Raw genomic sequence first — 18,493 nt, 5'->3', positions numbered from 1 at the left:
TTTTATGATATATTACAACATGATTTTTTATGATATACTATATGATGACTTTTTATGATATACTATACTATGTTTTTTTATGACATACTATACTAGGGCTGTCCTTGACAAAGAGATTCTTAGTCAACACTATGATTTTGTTGACAAATCGATTCGTTGATTTAATCGACAGATCTGTAAAACTGAGTTTCTCAAAAAAGAATCACACAAAAGCACCACTCTAAATCTTGTGTTTACCAGAGATGTGCTCATAAGTTAACTCATTCAGCATGAAAAAAACATAAATAACGCCTAATCGACTAAAGAAATCTTGGTCGACTAAGACCAAAACGACCGATAAGTCAACAAATCGACTAAGAGGGGGCATCCCTAGATTCATTTGCCTTAAATGTTGCATATTTCTTACAAACTGTTGTGATACATGACAACATGCAACGACTAGAAATGTAAAATTATGCTGCAAGCTTATAGAGATTTGGCAAATTGTGTAGATCAAAGTTCATTAAGACTGAAAACACCATGATTAAAAACTATATATAGGAGCAACTTAATGGTTACAGAAATAAGCTCAGTAGTTAGAATCAGAAAAACTAATTACAGGATGTGAAAAAGTCTGCCCCTCCATGTCAGCTCGACTCACAATTATAATTTTGTCATGGTGTTTCAAGATTTGTATCTCTGCTAAATCTATCCCAGCATGCACTGCACAGAAGGCAAGGAGAACCTGAAAACTGCTCATTAACAACCACAACATTGTGTAGTTTTCCTGTTGTCAGCCCAAGAGTCCAGAAAGCAGAAAGTAGAGCAGACGGACGACTTAAGTCCAGCATGGGTGTACTTCTTAAAATCAAAGAGAGAGTAAAACTATGGAAATCCTCCAGAGTTACAGCAGTGATCAAATTAACACAACAAAGACGCCGAAACCATCTTCCTTTAATAAAGTGCCTACTGAGACTAAATCGAGCTTTTAACAATCTTTCAGCAGAATGAAATTGCATAGTTTAGAACATCTACTCGAGGAAATCCTCTGGTATATTGCAAGCAGCAAAGTGACTGTGAGAAATTATATTATGTAAATGTACTTTTCAAACTAATTTTCAAGAAGGCAAAACAGAAGCCAAATCCTCCTTTCATTCACAGAATTGGCAACAATGCCAACTCGTCTCTCACTGAGAGGAACAATTATATAAAATTCAGCATCAGTGCCAACTGACAACACCAGAAGTAACATCGTTAATGAATGAATAGATATTTAAGGTGATATTTCCCTTCCATCAAACCCATGAGCAAGACACTTAAAGACTTTATACCAGACTGAAGAGCAGCGATTCACTGCTCTCTCTGGTTGAAAGCTTCAAGTCTTTCACAGTAATTCAGGTATATTTATGCATATATCATCAACTCCACCTGTCCCAGTGACTCCTAACAAAAACTGCTGATGCTTAATGTTCAGTCATAAAAGGCTATATTTATTTTAGAGATAATACTGGTCAATCACTAATTTCAACAAATCTTCGGTTATTTGCACTATTGTCTCGAAATGCTGGTTTCTCACTTTTGCAATGCTGGCTGGGTGATCTGTTTCTACTACTGTACAGTATTTTCAGTTTTCTAAAAACAGGAAAAACTGCATGTTAAAGGTGCTCTATAGCAGTGTTTCCACTCACTGTTTAAAAAATGATAAACCATCGCGACCCAATTCACAAAAGACCTCGTCTATAAAATCGTGAGAAGAGTGAATTTGTGCATAATTGAACGTACCTGACCATTTTTACTGCTGTTTCCGCATCACATCATACCATCTTGAATAGGTAAACCAGCCATTTCGAAGACATACATGTTTTATAAATCACAACTTTGTGTGTTAAATACTTTATAAATGAGATCAAATAAATGCATTTAGGTGGAGTTAAGAGGCTCTTGTGTTTTTTTCCCCTCTCATCAGTAAAACAGACAGGATGGACGCTAGCCTTTCATATTAGATTCAATGTTATAAGTCGGCTACAATTATCAGACCAACACGAACAGTCGGGCTCCCTCATGTGGCTCGAAGGTGTACTGCAGATGTAATTGTTAAATAAAAGACGATGGAAGAAATTCTGCAAATTTACCCTAATAAAATCTCCTGCGACCGACCTGTGGGTCCTGACCCAGTCTGTGGGAATAACTGCTGTATACGATATCCAGAGCATTAATATAGCATCAAATAACAATTTGCTATGTAAAGATACCTAGCAGAGAATCTAACTGAGCAGAGAATGACGTCGTTCTCCTTCTGTGTGTGTAGTAATCCGAGCTTCTCCGTGCTTAGTTGATATCGCCGTGCCGGTCGCGCATGTTTTAGTGCATATTTGTGCATGTGAGCGTGCCCCACTGGCTAGCTCACAGCCGCCGTTGATAACGTCATCCCGACAGACGGCGCTATTGCGGAAGCGTAGCTCTGGCTGAGCTGTCGCAATGTTGAGAGCCAAAATATTCCCAATCTCGCATTTTTTAATTTTTCAACTTGTTTTTGAATACTTTGTTTTTTTAACATACATCTACTATCTGGTTATCTGTTATTATATGCATATTACTATATTTGTTATGATTTAGGTGGTTGTAGTCATTTTTCTTTAGCAAGCAATAAAAAGCATGATTCAAAAATATAAATTATATATATTTCTAAAGGAAAGAGCATGATTTATTAATATAAGAACAGCAATTGTATTGTACAGCCTAAATCACATCCATTTTCTCCACACATAGGAAGAGAAACTCCAAACTTTAAGAACAAGACCTCTCTACTAAAAAGCAGCAAGGGAGCTCCAACAACCTGCTGCAAAGACATCTCCACCATCTCCATGCCCAGAAGCCACTCAAAGGAAGCAGATTGAAGAAAGTGCCATTTTTAGACATCACATCATTTCTGTCTTAGAAATTCAAACTGTAACCTCGCTGTCATTCGAGGCCACAAAGATTGCCTCCTGCTGCAGCTTTGAGACGCTACACTAGAGATGACTCGGCCCGTCTTTGTTGCCAAAAGGGTGCGAATGTTTCATCATCCACACAGTATGCTACTCACCATGGTGCAGCTGGCCTCCGTGTCGTCGTCCAGCAGGCCCAGTCTGCACAGAGCCTTCTCGTTCTTCAGCCAGTACTCCGACGAGTCCAGCACGCTGTTACTGCACAGCACCTGAAGCACACAGATAAACCCTTGAAAACCACACTGCACAGAGACACACATGGAGCATATGACTACACACACACACTGTCACACATTCCCTTTCATCCCCCTCTGGTTGTCGGGATCAATTGACCTTTCTCCAGGACCTTTATTTCAGGATAAGTGTCCGCGGCTCAGGATCAACGATCTGTCAGCTAACCAGACACCGCACAGTGTATATACGACAGTTGTTGCCTCCTCCCTGGAGGGACATTTTAATGAAGCCTTCAGGGTGAAACCCTACAGTCACCGAGCTGCCTTTGTCAGTGATTTGTCAATTGTCTTTCTCCTGCGGATTGACATACTCACTTGTCGATAACTATTGATTTTGCTGTTTTAATAACCCAATTGCAATGCCAATTTATTTACAAGGGTGAAATTGAAGATTCCCTTGATGCTTATCACAGTGTTAGTGTTAAAATCACACGCTATAAATAAAATAATTCTTACGCAATTACTTCGACATATGACAGATATCACGTGTGTGTTCACACCGTGTATTTTTAGTGACAAATCGTGCCCCCTCAGGGACAGACCATCTGTGCCGGCCCTCGTCCAGGTGGAGGTGACGTAGCCTTCAGCTGATCTCACCGAGGGCGATCGTATCAAAGGCTGCTGGCACCGGGTCGGCGGAGCCTGAGGCCCAATTATAAGAAAGACATCACCTTGTGCCTCTACAGGACACTCGAGTGGAAGTCAGTTAAGATCATGAGCGGTAGGCTAATTAGAGACACACACACCAGCGAACCCACTTGAACACACAGTAAGGGACGCACACAAATAGACCTACACACAATTTGAAAGGAAATTCAATCTAGCCTCCACCTCAGCCCACTGATCTGTGCTATTTCCCCTCCTGTCTCTCTGGCAGTGGGGGATGATAAATCTACTGGGGTGACCCGAGGGCCTGGCTGTTCCTCTTATTGCACAACCCCTGGGTGTCACAGGCACCCCGGAGGAGGAAATGAAAATCTCTTGCGCTGCAGGTAAACTGACGGGGAGGCATATATGATGGACAGGTGCACATGAGCAGAGACAAAGTGGTCACACAGCAGACAGACTTAGGGGCACACAGGTAGACAGATGCACGCTTCCATCCTTTTTTTTTTACCTTCTTGCAGGCGCTGATGGACGAGGCCACGGTGCTCTCCGTGCTGGCTCCCTCCACCTCGACGGCCTCGGAGCCTTCAAACATGGCAGACGACTGGAAGTTACTGCAAGACAAAGAGGGCACGGAGTTGACTTTGTCAGAGCAAGTTCTTGTCAAGCGCTCAACACCTCCATTAAAAAAAAAAAGTCCTGGCTCAGTAATCTGGGCGCAGCCCATTGCCTGTCACATTTGTTCAAACAGCACAGATGTGGCACTCGTCCAACGAATTATCCAGCTCTTGTCGGACAGGAGAATAATTTCAATATTCCGAGCCAAATGGTTAATTCCTTCACAAGGCCAGCAAGACAGCGTCAGGACGGCCTCTAATGCCTCATTCAATAAAATGTACAAGTTTATTGCCGACCAAGGTGACACCTTCCATCATTTATTGAAGAGTGCAAAGAGTTTTAGGTGTTGCTCTTTGGATGTCAAGACCTTTTTATCACATTATTATTTATGAGAAACCATTGTAGCAGCTGCTAAAACGTTTCTTTAGGGATTTCTGTTTTGTCTTCTCATCCCTAGGAGACTGATTCTGTCTAGCATGAGCGCAAAGCCCACTGCATGTTGGACCCCTTAGTGAGTTGTAGCTTTTTGCAGAAGGTTATCAGGCTAAATGCTTTAACTGGGGCTGTAAAACGATTATTTTCATTGTCGATTATTTTCTCGATTTATTGATTAGTTGTTTGATCTATAAAATGTCAGAAAATGGTGAAAAATGTCCATCAGTGTTTCCCAAAGCCCAAGATGACGTCCTCAAATGTCTTGTTTTGTCCACAACTAAAAAGATATTCAGTTTACTGTCATAGAGGAGTAAATACCTGGAAAATATTCACATTTAAGAAGCTTGAATCAGAGAATTTAGACTTTTTTTCTTAAAAGATTACTCAAATCGATGATAAGAAGAGTTGGTGATTAATTTAATAGTTCACAACTAATTGAGTAATCGAATAATTGTTGCAGCTCTATATGCAACTGAGCATTAAAATGTAGGCCTGTTACCATAATTACTATATCAACTTATCGCACAATCGCTCAATAATTTTCACGTTGTTGACTTAACATCTCATCCACAGCTCCGATGTGGGAACATTTTGGGTCAAACTAGTGAGGAATGTTGTTACTTGTATCTAACTTATAGCTAATACACTGTTCTTAGCTTTTTTTGTGAACAAAGGTCCTAACCATGGAGAAACTGTTTGGCAGTATATTACCTGTTCAAGCGGCAGTCCTTAAGATTTAAGTCCTGGTTGATTGAGAATTTCTATTTCAGTGAAAATAATGGAATTGTGCGTTTGAGTTTGCAGTCTGGAGTCTTTTTGTTGATACATGAGCCTCAAATGATCAGAATTGTGTGCATAGTTACATTTTTCTGTGTGTCTACAATGGAGAAAAACTGTAATACAGCACCTTTTCCCAGGAATGTTGCCACAGACACCCAGTTTTTAATACTGCAAATAATATAATATTGCATATAATATGCCATTGTCTCAATCACCATTGTGTTACCTTCTTCAGCGATAGTGACTTCATTTAAATAAAAATCTTTGAGATTGCCACTTGTGCCAAATATTTAATATTTATTTAAGCTTAATTTGTGTTAGCAAAGCCAGAGAGTCCATTGTATTTATTGTTTTGGTTGTGTGGTTTTATTTTATTTATGTAGGATATTTTTTTCACCTTCCAATTGTCTGAATATTCTTAAGAATTAAAGGTTCATTGCTCTTTGAAAGGGTGTACTTCCATCATTATGCCATTATCTAATCATTATATCAGTAGCATAAAATGGTCTTAAATGACAATAATATTGTTTATCACAAATATTTCTGGGACAATATATCGTCCAACAACCCTGGTTATGGAGACAGGCCTATTAAAGTGTCAAAAATGAATGGCCAAATCATGAAATTTGACTTTGACAGCAATGCGACAGAGGATTATAGCAGAACAAACACAACATGTCCTTAATTTGGTGCATAAAACAAAATTCTTCAACAATCTGTAGTGATGATGGGGATGTCTGTCAGACTAAGGCGTGCCTAAACACAACATAGCTAAACTCCAAAAAATCCCAGGAAGGCATCATTATCCTCCGTGCATGCTCTCACTGAGATAAGCCAAATCGAAGCTTATCTGGAATGGCATTAATGAGGATCAATTTGGAAAATAAAGAGGCTGGGGATGCATATTTAAATAGGAGCAGCTGCTTTTTTTTTCTTTCTGTAATCCACATATTTCAAAGCAAATTAAAAAGCATTTCATTTTGAAAGCCCCCCGGGGGATCCCACGACTGAATCTATTTTGCGGTTAATGAACATGCCATGATGTAAATTATTGTGTCACAAGGAAAAAGTGAGTTTACTGTGAATGGATGGACACTGAAAAAAAAATTTAAAAAAATGATGTAGGCTACTAGAGATAAGTGGGTATGATGTGCTCTATATAGGCTGCTGTATCTGCCAGGCACACATCAAAACACCCATCCAACACACACACACACACACACACACACGCACACGCACACGCACACACACACATACACACACACACACACACACACACACAGGGGCAATGATCTGCAGTGAATATGTTGGATGCATGCAGGAAATTGGAAGCCAACAACACTGTAAGAAATTGAAGTGAAAAACACTGTTAAAAAAAAAACAGCATAGGGATGGGGAAAGGAATTTGGACTTAACTTTGTACACAGATCTGATGAATGATATCTATTTTGTTTGATTTATACATGTTTTGTATCTATTATTTTTGTGGGATAAAATCTTTGAAAATCAATAAAACATATTTACAAAAAAAAAAAAAGCAAAGGCCTAATGGTGTGTCTGTGGTTTTAATGGAAATGTTGAGTGATTTCCGCAGAAATAATTGAAGAAGACCAGCAGGGATAAGATTCGTCACGCACGACCTCCTTTTCTAATCTTTGTGCTTAACGACCTCTCCATCACGACGCGGTGATGATTGACAGCTTGTGGTACCCAGCAGACATCATCCTGATGTGGAGGATACAATTAACCCCTGAAACATCTGCCTTTCAATGACTGGTCCTCTGTTATAATCTACTGTGAAAGCTTGTGAGTGGCGCACAAACAGGCAACTTTTGGAGGCAGCCTGTGCCAAAACTGCACAAACTGTACAAAATGATCAATGTGGCAGGTTTTGGGTCCTGATTCAGACTGCAGGAAACCTTTCATTTTTAGCTCGGGAGGAAAAACATAATGAAGTGTGAACATTTCTATTTTTGCACTTTTCTTCCTCGCCACACATTCCTCTCCTCAGTCAGGCCATGCAAGCTGGAGCTGGAGCATCTTGTTTACTGCACAAACAGCAGCTTTATACTGCAACACTCTGCATGGATTTTGGTGCGCTTTTTTTTCAACCCCAAACGCAAACTGACACACTTTACGCAGTAAAAAAAGATCACTATACGCTTTGATTCAACACAACATCACGCTCACTTCATTCCAGTGCTTTCGTTAAATACAAAATATATATATCTATAATAAAATGTTTCAAAAGGCAAATATCACAGCAAATCCATATGTGATATATTGAGATAGAATATTGGAGTTGCACCATAGATGTAACAAAAACACTATAAAGTAGATGTTCACTAGAATAAAAATGTGGATTTCGTCTGTGCGCCTATGATCATCCTCATCCATCATTTTTTTTTTGTTTAATCCCTAGATAATAAACAGTTTCTTACCTCGGCGTTTTCAGAAGGCACTCTGCCATTCTGTCAAATATAGTCCTCAGCCGGAGTGCTTATTATTATGTCCTCTGTTCTGTGTGAACAGGAGGACAGGAGGAGAGCAGCTGACGCGTAAATGTCCCTGGGACACTCTCAGGTCCAGATGTGCATCCTCGACCAACCGAGCACTGGAGGAATCCTCAGACCGCTTCACGGTGCCTGGCGGACTGGAGGAGGACTGTGGTGAACCGAGCCGAGCCGTTATCAGCAGCAGCAGCACACCACCACCACCGCCTGCCACTGCGCGTCTCTCAGCCAAGTGCAGAGTGCAGGCGCACGAGATCAAAACGTAATGAGGCGCACGACGCAGGCACGGGCATGGAGATGGATATGGACAGTGCGCGCGCATGTCGACGCGTGTGTACAAACAGACACAGACACACACGCGCACAGTTGTTTTTTTGCTACCAATGCTAGGATAATTAATTAAATTATCTCCATCACACATCTGGAACAAATGACTGATCTATAAAAGATGAGAGCTGCACTATATCAGACATCATTCTATAATTTCCAGCTGATGTGAATGTAAAGCTTGTGTTTAAATGTTTGACTTGCTCCTCTGTGCCTTTTTGCAAATACATCATGAGACTACAGAGCTGTAGCAGATCCACCAGGTAGCAGCTTCAAGTGGCAACTGTAAAGTTCAATTCTGCAGAACATCTTTTGCTCAGACAGCTTTTTCTGTGAAAGGAGCATAGTCTTAAGCACTTAAAATCTGCTGCAAACTTTACCACCTTTAATAGAGCAACCAAATCCTGGTTAAACCTGTACTCATGTCTAGTTTTTCATGTAATGTTTTTAAATGTGTTGCTTTATTGTATTTATTTATTTTTCCTGTAACCATTCCTGTTTTAATCTTTGATTTTCACAAAAAGCCCTTCAAGGAACAGGTGTTGCAAATTAGCATCCGCTATAAGCACTATCATACTGGCATCAAATAGCTGTTTTTAAGTTGTCTATGTACATTGTATTGGTCCCTATTAAATAAACCATGAATGAATGAATGAATGAATTTCACTTTCATTGCTTCCCCCTTGTTGTTCAGGCAGGTACTCTCTATACCTCTTGTTACAACACAAGGTCAGTGCAGCAGATTTCTATGGCTAACCTACCTTTTGCCCACTGAAAAGCAACAAGCACACAAAAAACAGACATCCCAGGAACACATTTCAAATGCTTGTTTTCCAGCAAAATCAGATGTGCCTGCTGTTACTGTACATGTGACCAAACTACTGTATACAGGGGATAAAGTTAGACACTTTGACGGAGTCGTCAGAGCATTTTCTTTGTTGTAATTACATGGTGAATTTGAATGTCACATTGGCAGCTAGACATTTGAACACATTGGAACATGAATCCTGTTGTTTACAGAGCCTAGAGGATACTGGATTCTTGAAGCCCATACCAATGTTGATGTAAAATAATGAGACGATTTTTCTTTTTTAAAGAGACAATGTGTAGGATTTGGTGGCATCTAGTGGTGTGGTTGGAGATTGCAACCAACTGAGTACCCCTCCGCTCACTCCTCCCTTTCCAAGACTGCGATAACGTGAGCCATTGACTGCAAAACCGTGGTAACGCCGTTCGCCTTGCTCAGAGGCCATCCATACCATAATAACACTACTTTAGGAGCAACAGAAGTCAAATAGGAGCATGGCGGTGCCATGGTTTAGCACTCCGCAGCTCACGTTACCGCAGTTTCACAAGCCTGTCGGAGAACTACGGTGGCCTTCAAGTAAGTAACGTAAAAACGTGAGCCAGTGTTTGGTTTGTCCGTTCTGTGCTACTGTAGAAACATGGCAGAGCAACATGTTGCAGTGTGTAACTCCGTGAAGAGGACCTCTGGTGGACAGGCGAGTATATTACACGCTTTGGCATGATACGGGTTGTGCAATTCTAAAGATGTATTTTATATTTCATGTATTGTTAAAATCAAGCCAGCAAACTAATGAGCTAACTAGTTGTCAATTATCTGATTTGGCAAATGAAAAACTGTCTTTAGTAGCCAGAATCTAATGAATAACTTCCATGACGACCCGCTCAAAAAAGCAATTTTTTTCCATATCTTTGATATCTTCAGAGAAAACAGCACAGGCCCACATCATTTAACCTTCACCCCTCTGAGCTAAAATATAAGGAATACAAAATTGCAACACACACACACCCCAAATTCCCAATTGCCACTTGAGACAGCCGTCATCTCCATCACCTCAGCAGCAATAAAAGAGCCTAGAAGGTAATAGCTACATTAATATATAATCAGGAGGGGGGGAAGGAGTCGTGACCTTCAGTTCTCTATCGGCCCACTTAGACTGTCGGGGGAAGAAAGTGGTGGGCAGAGAATAAAGAAAATAGTGGATATTCAGGAAAAGTATAGAGAAAGCAGTGGCCTTGATGAGATCTGTATGTGTGTATGTGTGTGTGTGTGTGAAAGAGAGAGAGAAATAATGCTTTTGTGGATTTGTATGGTGGCCAGAGTGTACGTCTTCACTCTGCTGAAAGGATCATTTCTGCCAAAGAGAATGCTTATTTTCAGCGTACCCTCTATCTCAAAGAAGATAGATTTTTACATGCTGTTATCAGACACCATGTTATTTCTCTCCCTCCGGACGCCACTTGCTTTCATTCAACTCCTAACAATATCAAAACCCAATTTCTGTGATTTCTCTATGTACTGTTACACAACACACAGGGAACACAAAACATTTGCTAGACCCCGCCTAAAATACAAAACATTTAAATGAAATACCTTTCCTCCTTATATATATATATATATATATATATTTGAGTATTTTGAATTAATAAATATATTCACAAAGTCCTCCATGACTAGCTCAGCCAGTTTCTCCCAAATCTCTCATTATAGATTGTGATATAAATAGCACAAGTCCTGCATTAGCCAGCACTTTTCACCAACTGTTAGTGCCCTCCGTGGTTATGTACTGTACCATCTAGTCTCATGCTTCTCAGCCCAGGGAAACACTCTCCAGCTGAATATATTCTAAAAATAATGATTACCATGAGGTGCCATGGAAGCAAAATTAATGCTTTAACATGGACCCAATGATAAAGCAAATACCCGTTTTTCACATTTTAAAAAGTGTGATACCCGTACAGCTACAGGTCATCACGCCATCAGGTCAACAAACAAAACCAAACTATCAGCAAGGGGAATAAAAGCTTCAGACTCACCACAGCCAGACTTATTGCATAAGCATGAGTGTAAACAACAACTGCAGTCTGTAACACACTGAATCATCCATGTTTTCAATTTGTCAGAAGCTACAATAAGTCTGAGCAGAACCCATTTCAGACAAACTGAATAGTCTCTGCATGAGTGTAAATAAAACTACCTTAAAGGGGACATATCATGCTCATTTCCAGGTTCATAAGTGTATTTCGGGTTTCTACTAGAACATGTTGACATGCTTTAATGTTCAAGAAGCACATTATTTTTCTCATACTGTCTGTCTGAATTATTAATATTGAAGTCCCCCTCCTGAAAAAGCCCAGTCTGCTCTGATTGGCTTGAGACACCTGCAAGGGTAGATCTCAAGCCGTGGGCAGTATACTCTAATGAGCCTGCATGTGACATAGGAAGCTCACAAAAAACTGACTGGGTTGTCTTATTTCACAGTTTGTGGGTTGCTAGGCATTCCAGATACCCAAATGTATGTGTACAACCACTGAAAAGTGAGTTTTTCATGATAGGTCCCCTCTAAATGCTAGAATATTGATGAAGATTGCCAATTAACTGTATGTGTATGACATCATGGCTTGCATGTGTGCACTGCACATTGAACTGTACGCACATTTGCAGCATTGAGGGCAATGATAGAATATTTATAACACATCCTAAACACAAAAACATGTTAAAATGTCCTGCGTTATATGTGGAAAATGATGCGATAGTTTATATGATTATTTATGAGTATATGTGACAAACATGAAGTTCCTTATTTAAGTCATAGAAAGGGGTAACATCATTTAAGTGTTTACTTCAGCCTACTTACTGTTCATTTTATTGGTTATTTTAGTTTGGTTTCTTATTATTTATTACATGTTCGATATAAATCTATCTAACAAATTTACTTAACAGTTAAGAAAAAATAAATGGACCATATCATATGCTCTCTTTTTCTGTTAAAAAAAGACAATCCAGTGTCGTTGTTATATTTCGGATACATCAAAGTAATTAGGTTGCTGATAATCTAGTAATAGATAGTTGAGTAATCTGTTATGTTACTGTTATTTTGATCAAATACCTACTAAGTTCAGTAGAATCATGTGTACGAGACAAAAATAAATATTAAGTATGAAGGCTGGAGCTGAAAGGTATTTTGGCTTTGGCAGAACAGAAACTCCCACATCATCTCTCAGATTTGTGCTGTTTGGTGTTGTGCATGAGTGACCTTAAAGGGTGACCCAAATAGAAAATCAACACAATCCCCTTCATCACCTGCACTGTCTAAATATAGACGTAGGATCAGAGATAAGAGCGTGAAGTGTACCAGCATCACCACGAAGCCAGAGATTGTTACGGGATGATGTGTTGGGTTTTATGCTGTTGCACAGATTTTGTATTTTTGGCATCCTACGGTACAAGATGAAGCTAATAGAAAGATATTGAATTTATATTACTTGCACAGTGACATGGTAAAATACTAAAAAAATATGTGATTTACATGGACATGGTTAATGAATATTGATGTAAACTTAAGTTAAGCCAATACCAGTTACCAACAGTAGAACTTGCCGGTCAGCACTCAGCACATACTGTACAGTATCTGACTGGGCTATATTGATTGACTTTAATGTGGTCAACGTATATCCTCATACAACGGTTCGTATGATATCTTACGAAAAGTTATTCATCATTTTTCATGTGTTTTCCTACAAATGTCCAGCAACACGTGTCGGTTTAGAGGCAACAAAACTACTTAGTTAGGTTCAGGAAAAGATCGTGGTTTGGGTTCAAATAACTCTGGAAGTGGTGTAACTTAAGTATGGAGAGAGAGAGAGAGAGAGAGAGAGAGAGAGAGAGACTGACTTTATTCCTCCTCAAGGGGAAGTTGAGATGTAACAGCAGCAATTCACAGATAAAAAAGCATGCATCATTCACACAAAACGACATGAGGTAGGTACGAAAAACACTGTATTTACAAATCTCTATATAAATGTACATACCAACTACTTTATACTAGATAGAAGAAATAAAAAATAGAATTAAAGTTATATCTCTTCTGTGTGGATAGCTATGAGCACAGCCTAATGTGGTACCAAAAGCCTGAGCTCACAAGATGTATTCTGACTGTGTGTATCACAATTCACAGCTCCTATTCCCTGTTGAATGTATTGCATTTATTGCGTGTGTTTTCAGATCAAACCCAGCTTCAATAGTGCATCGTAACGTGCATGACTGAGACTGCTTCAATATGCTGTTAATAATCTAACAGCATCCGAAGCACCCGTTCTGATGGCGGACTTAGAGGAGACCACGGCCACTTTCTGCACAGATTGGCCTGCTCTGCTGTGCTGTGAAAGCAAGCAGGGTTTGAACTTCTCTAAAGAGCTCTCTTGTCATTCTTCTTTACACAACAACTTCGGTTCCACATTTTGTGTGTGTGCAGCCAAGTACAACATCGTGAATGCCTTCGAGGAGAGACTGTCCGAATGTGTGCTCCGCTATCCTCATTTGTTCGGCTCATTGCATCTCTCTGCTCTTTATAACGGCAGGCTTTTAGCCTCATCTTCCAGTGTATCCAGATCGCATTTTAATGCCAGGAGGAAATGGGGTCACTATGTGATGTCATCACTAACAGGTTTTGAGTGACAGATCAACAGACCTATAGACAGCTCACAAAGGAGTTCCTCCCATACTGTCAACTTCCTTTGTTTCTCTGAGAAAGTAAAAGTCCCCTGACAGCTCTGCGTGGTATTCATGCATCGAGCGTTCAGGCTCAGCGTGCGTTCCAGCAAAATATCGCAGGGCTTCAAACTGGTTTGAAACCGTCGTAAACAGTCGCATAGCAACAGCGAGTCAGTTTTTGTGTTTTTCAAAGGAGCCGACAGACGGATAATAAACAGCCAGTGACAGCTTACCAACAAGGCATACAACACAAACTGTTGCACATGAAGCTGCACAGATGTTGAATGCCAAACACCAACAGGAGACAAACTTCACTGATGTTTAGTCCAACACACACAAAATATGATGCTTATTCTCCTTTGACTCCTTCAGTGTTATCCCCCCTTTTGCTCTTCACACCACTTCCTCTTACTTTCTTCTCCTCCTCATCATGTCCTCCTCTTCCTCTTTCTTCTATTCTCTTTCTTCTTCTTTCTCATCATCCTCTCTGTTGCCCTCCACACATCTTAATCCAGAGGCTTTTCAGGGGAGGAACTAATCCATTGCACACGTTCTTAAAATAAAGAATGGAAGGACAAGTAAAGTGGAGATGAAAGCACAGACTGCTCTCATCAGCAGAGAGGAGACATCTGAGGGAGCTGGGAGAAAGAAAAGCCAAATGAAGAGGGAATGAGCTGGAGTACAGGCTCTCTCACTGTCAAAAACCCCTGTCTCTCTGGGGCTATTTTTTATTTAGTTACTAACTACAAAACAAAAACACGGCACGTGAGAGGAGGAAAGCGAGGGAGATGAGAAGACGTAATGATGAGCTTGAGCGGTTGTGACATGAAAAGATAATTATAGAACATCAGGAGTGCAAAGGGTTCAACCAAGGGTGGGGGTGGGGGTTTTAAATCGTAAAACCGTTTTAAACCGTAAACAGGTCTTATCAAAATTAAAATAAGTCAGAGAGCATGTAACTCTACCTGCAGTTCATGTCTGGCGTTGTTGTAGCTCTGCTTTGATGTCTAGTAGTTCAGATAACGTAGTCGGCCCAGAAGGAAATAAACAGACCTGGTTCACATTTTTACACGTTGTGTGTTCTGATGACTTATTATCAATAAAAAACACAAAAGATTAGAAACACGACTCAAAATAAATGATAAAGTTGCTCCGTAACTGTTTAAAGGGACTGTTTGTAACTTTCAGACAGGAAAAGCCAACACTAGTATCTCCTTCAAGGAGAGACCTTCGTCTGGTCAGCTAACATTACTGCCAAGCAGGTGAAATATAGAGTGATATTGTGGTTTTAGCTGACGTGTGTCGCCTCACTGTGTTGAGCGATGCTCGTTCAGGTATATTTAGAGCGAGCAAGCGCGAGCCCGACGCTGACTTTCGTTGATTTCACGGCCACAGGTGTCGCTATTAACAAGCATTTCTGAAAGTTACAAATAGTCCCTTTAACTGTTTGCTAACAAGTTCATGTCAAGTATATCAATGTTTTGTTCCTGCTGCCCCAACGAGGACAAAACAAAATCCAATTATTGCAGCTTTAAGGATTGTTTAAAGATTAATTTATACCTCTGCGGTTTGAGCAGATGAATTTGGCATGGAGCTTTAGCCTGGTGTTGATATGGGACTTCAAATGTAGGCAGGTTGCATAGCTTCTTCCTCCATAGCTACCACATCATGAGGCTAATGGATATTGAGCCTCTAGCTTGAATCATAAGGTCATGGCTAGATGGCAACCTGCTGAGGATGCATTCTAGATAGAGCAGCACTTGAACACTAGAACACTTGTGATGCACACATACAGTACATAACAACTGGACAGTGCAATGTAGATGGCTGTTCTTGGAAGCAATTAGAAGTAATGGCCTTGTTAATCAGAGTAATCACAGCCCCCGCTCAACTCAGTTATTCCAGATTTATTTTTGTTTAACCTTTCCATCCATCTTCCTTTCCACCTGTGCTCTCATCATAATGGAAACCTGTGATTACGGGACCTTATCATTATAATCGCATGAAAAGGTTAATGATCGACGGAGTCATTGGTTTTGCTTCTCAGCGACATCACTGATTATTAGAGCGTTGGTATTTTCAGTATGTATATAGAACAATGGCAAAATAAAGAGGACCACAAATACCCTTTTTGAAACCGCAGTTACTGTCAGATTCATAATAAAATGTTTATCAGTCGTTGCATTTTTGGATGAAACTCTCCATCATCCGAGCTACAGAGACAGCTTCTGCAAACCTGCCGTCTCCGTGCTGAGAGAAAAACACTTTTTCACAGACTCCATCAGCATAATAAATGTCTCCAGAGATATTTCTGCTGACTGCTTTGCTGCGTTCATGTGTTTATATATTAATACTGATCCAGCATTCACCTCTATAGGATTTTGGAGTTGACTGTAAGTGAGTTTTTCTTCAGTTAATGTCTAGACTTCAATTCTCTCTACGTCAGGGAAGTGGCTGCGTGACTGCTCAAGGATTTACTGTGTTGCTGAACATTTAAAGGTGAGTCAACGTTTTCATTTCTAAAAATGTTATTGTTTTATTTTATTACTAACCAACCATGTTCGTCAAGTGTGGACAGTTAACTGTTTATTTCTGTACTCAGAACATTTCCAAGGCCCAGTTTCAAACATCTGATTGATTTTTTGTTACTGCGGAGGATAAAAGCATAGACTGTATATAAGAAGTGGACGTAGTCATCGTCACGTCACCCATTATTTTGAGAACTGTGACGTTTTGAAGCCTCGAGTTTGGCATCGCCATCTTGGTTTTTTGCAACCAAAAGTGACACAAGAGGGTGGAGCTAAGTACAACCAAACGCTGAACGAGATGTTTTTAGGCGACCAAAATGTAACAACTAACTTTCATGAACTGAAAACACACTGTGAAAGGGTTAAAGTTCTAAAACGAAAACACGGACAACTCCCAGACCGGACAACACCGTGACAAAGTGACCTGTCAATCACAAGGTAGCCACGCCCTAAATCATACCCTGTTTTATGGTCTATTTGACTCATATAAACTCTATAAACTCATGTTTACAATATTTACTGAGGTAATAAATCAAGTGATAAGTAGGGGCAATTTAAAATTGGTGGAGTTCCCCTTTACGCCCTTTATTTGTGTTGCTTCAACAATACCTGGTAGCTCCCAATCTCTCCAAAACCAATTAAGACCTGACATTATAGCCATAAATGTTAACAGAGCTGAGAACTGGCATATTGCTACAATCAGACACTAATACTTGGTTTAATGTCTTATGAATGCCTATCTAGACACGATATCACAATTATCCATCTGCTGTGGCATTTTAAAATTGTATTATGATGCAATAAAGCAGAGGGGGAAGAGGGTTGTTGACTGAAAACTCATCTTTTCAAATATGTCATGTTAACATATCTCCTTTGTTATCATTCAATTTTCTCTCTATAAACTCTTTTCCTTCTTTTGCACTGCTGCTTTAAGCTGCTTGTATTTGTCACAATTCTAATTTAAGTCTTAAGCTCACTGCTGAAAAGGTAGATGATGGATGACTGTAGAACATATTTTTAAGGAGATTGGATGAGCAGGATGGATGGAGGGCTTTAGGGCAGGATGGTGGAGAAGTGAAGGTTGTAGGAGGGATTGATGAAGGCTAGTGAGAGGTGGAGGAGGCCAGGAGAGGTGGTGATAGCGGCACTGAGCTGCACTGTACTACAGTAGGAGTGGGTGTCGGTGACAGATTGTGGTTCCGGTCTGCTGCTGGGAGGATGCCTGCAGGTTTGGACCAGACGCAGCCTTGTTCAAGCCAAGTCAGTGACAGGCATGCTGGGTAATAATATAATAAGTTGTATTTAAAGCTGATGAGAATATCAGTACATGCCATACGCCTTTAAAAGACTCCTTAAGGTGACCTTGACTTTTAGTGGAGACAATATCCGAACATAATATGATGCACAGAAGCTGGAAAAGACGACACAGTGTCTCCTTGTGGTTTTATATCGAGTATTTGACAGAAACATCGCTGTAGTCTGAGTCCGGACTTGAGCTCATTTTCAATGAGCTGCAAATCTCATTGAAAAGATGAGCAGCAGGTTGAAATGATTTCCTGGAGAGTATAATCTCTCCCTCTCTATCTGGATATCTCTCCCTCTTTCTCCGTCTTAGCCCCGGTCCCACTCTTCCTCCCTTCTCCTACAATACATCAGTACAATAAATCTCTCTCTTATTCTCTCTATCCATCACTTTGCTCTCTCTTGGCAGTTGATTAGCGTCTGTCCACCCTAATCTTCCCCGCATAGTGGAGAAATGGCCTCCTGACTTTTTGTTTAGACCCTTTAATCTTGTGGGTAGAAAAACAGATGCAGGCACTAGCGTCGGGCATATCAACTGGAGGAGATATTGCGCCCAATTTGGCCCTGAGTATCATCTACCAGTCTTGAGGATTGGATGTTGATAAGACTGAGGTTCTTTCTTGATCAGAACTACTAAAACCCTGGAATGAAATGTTCCTTTCATATT

The 18,493-nt window shown here is 40.2% G+C and overlaps 1 protein-coding gene across 3 annotated transcripts in view; it reads right to left on the bottom strand.

The window, feature by feature from the left end:
- The window catches only part of LOC119491759 (SPHK1 interactor, AKAP domain containing), a 61,882-nt gene that overhangs the window by 31,663 nt on the left and 11,726 nt on the right, over nucleotides 1-18,493 (bottom strand). For 2 of the 3 annotated variants that reach the window (XM_037775968.1, XM_037775970.1), the window contains exons 2-3: nucleotides 4,317-4,419; nucleotides 3,065-3,175 (exon numbers count right to left, since the gene is read on the bottom strand). In XM_037775968.1, coding sequence (XP_037631896.1) covers nucleotides 3,065-3,175; nucleotides 4,317-4,419 — 214 coding nt within the window. Of the gene's footprint in view, nucleotides 1-3,064; nucleotides 3,176-4,316; nucleotides 4,420-8,079; nucleotides 8,431-18,493 lie in introns of those variants that run through there. The other variant, XM_037775969.1, reaches the window with a different exon arrangement.

This window comes from Sebastes umbrosus, chromosome 7 (assembly GCF_015220745.1).
Source record: "Sebastes umbrosus isolate fSebUmb1 chromosome 7, fSebUmb1.pri, whole genome shotgun sequence".
In the NCBI taxonomy this organism is placed as follows: domain Eukaryota; kingdom Metazoa; phylum Chordata; class Actinopteri; order Perciformes; family Sebastidae; genus Sebastes; species Sebastes umbrosus.
This window is presented reverse-complemented; position numbering and strand designations above follow the sequence as displayed.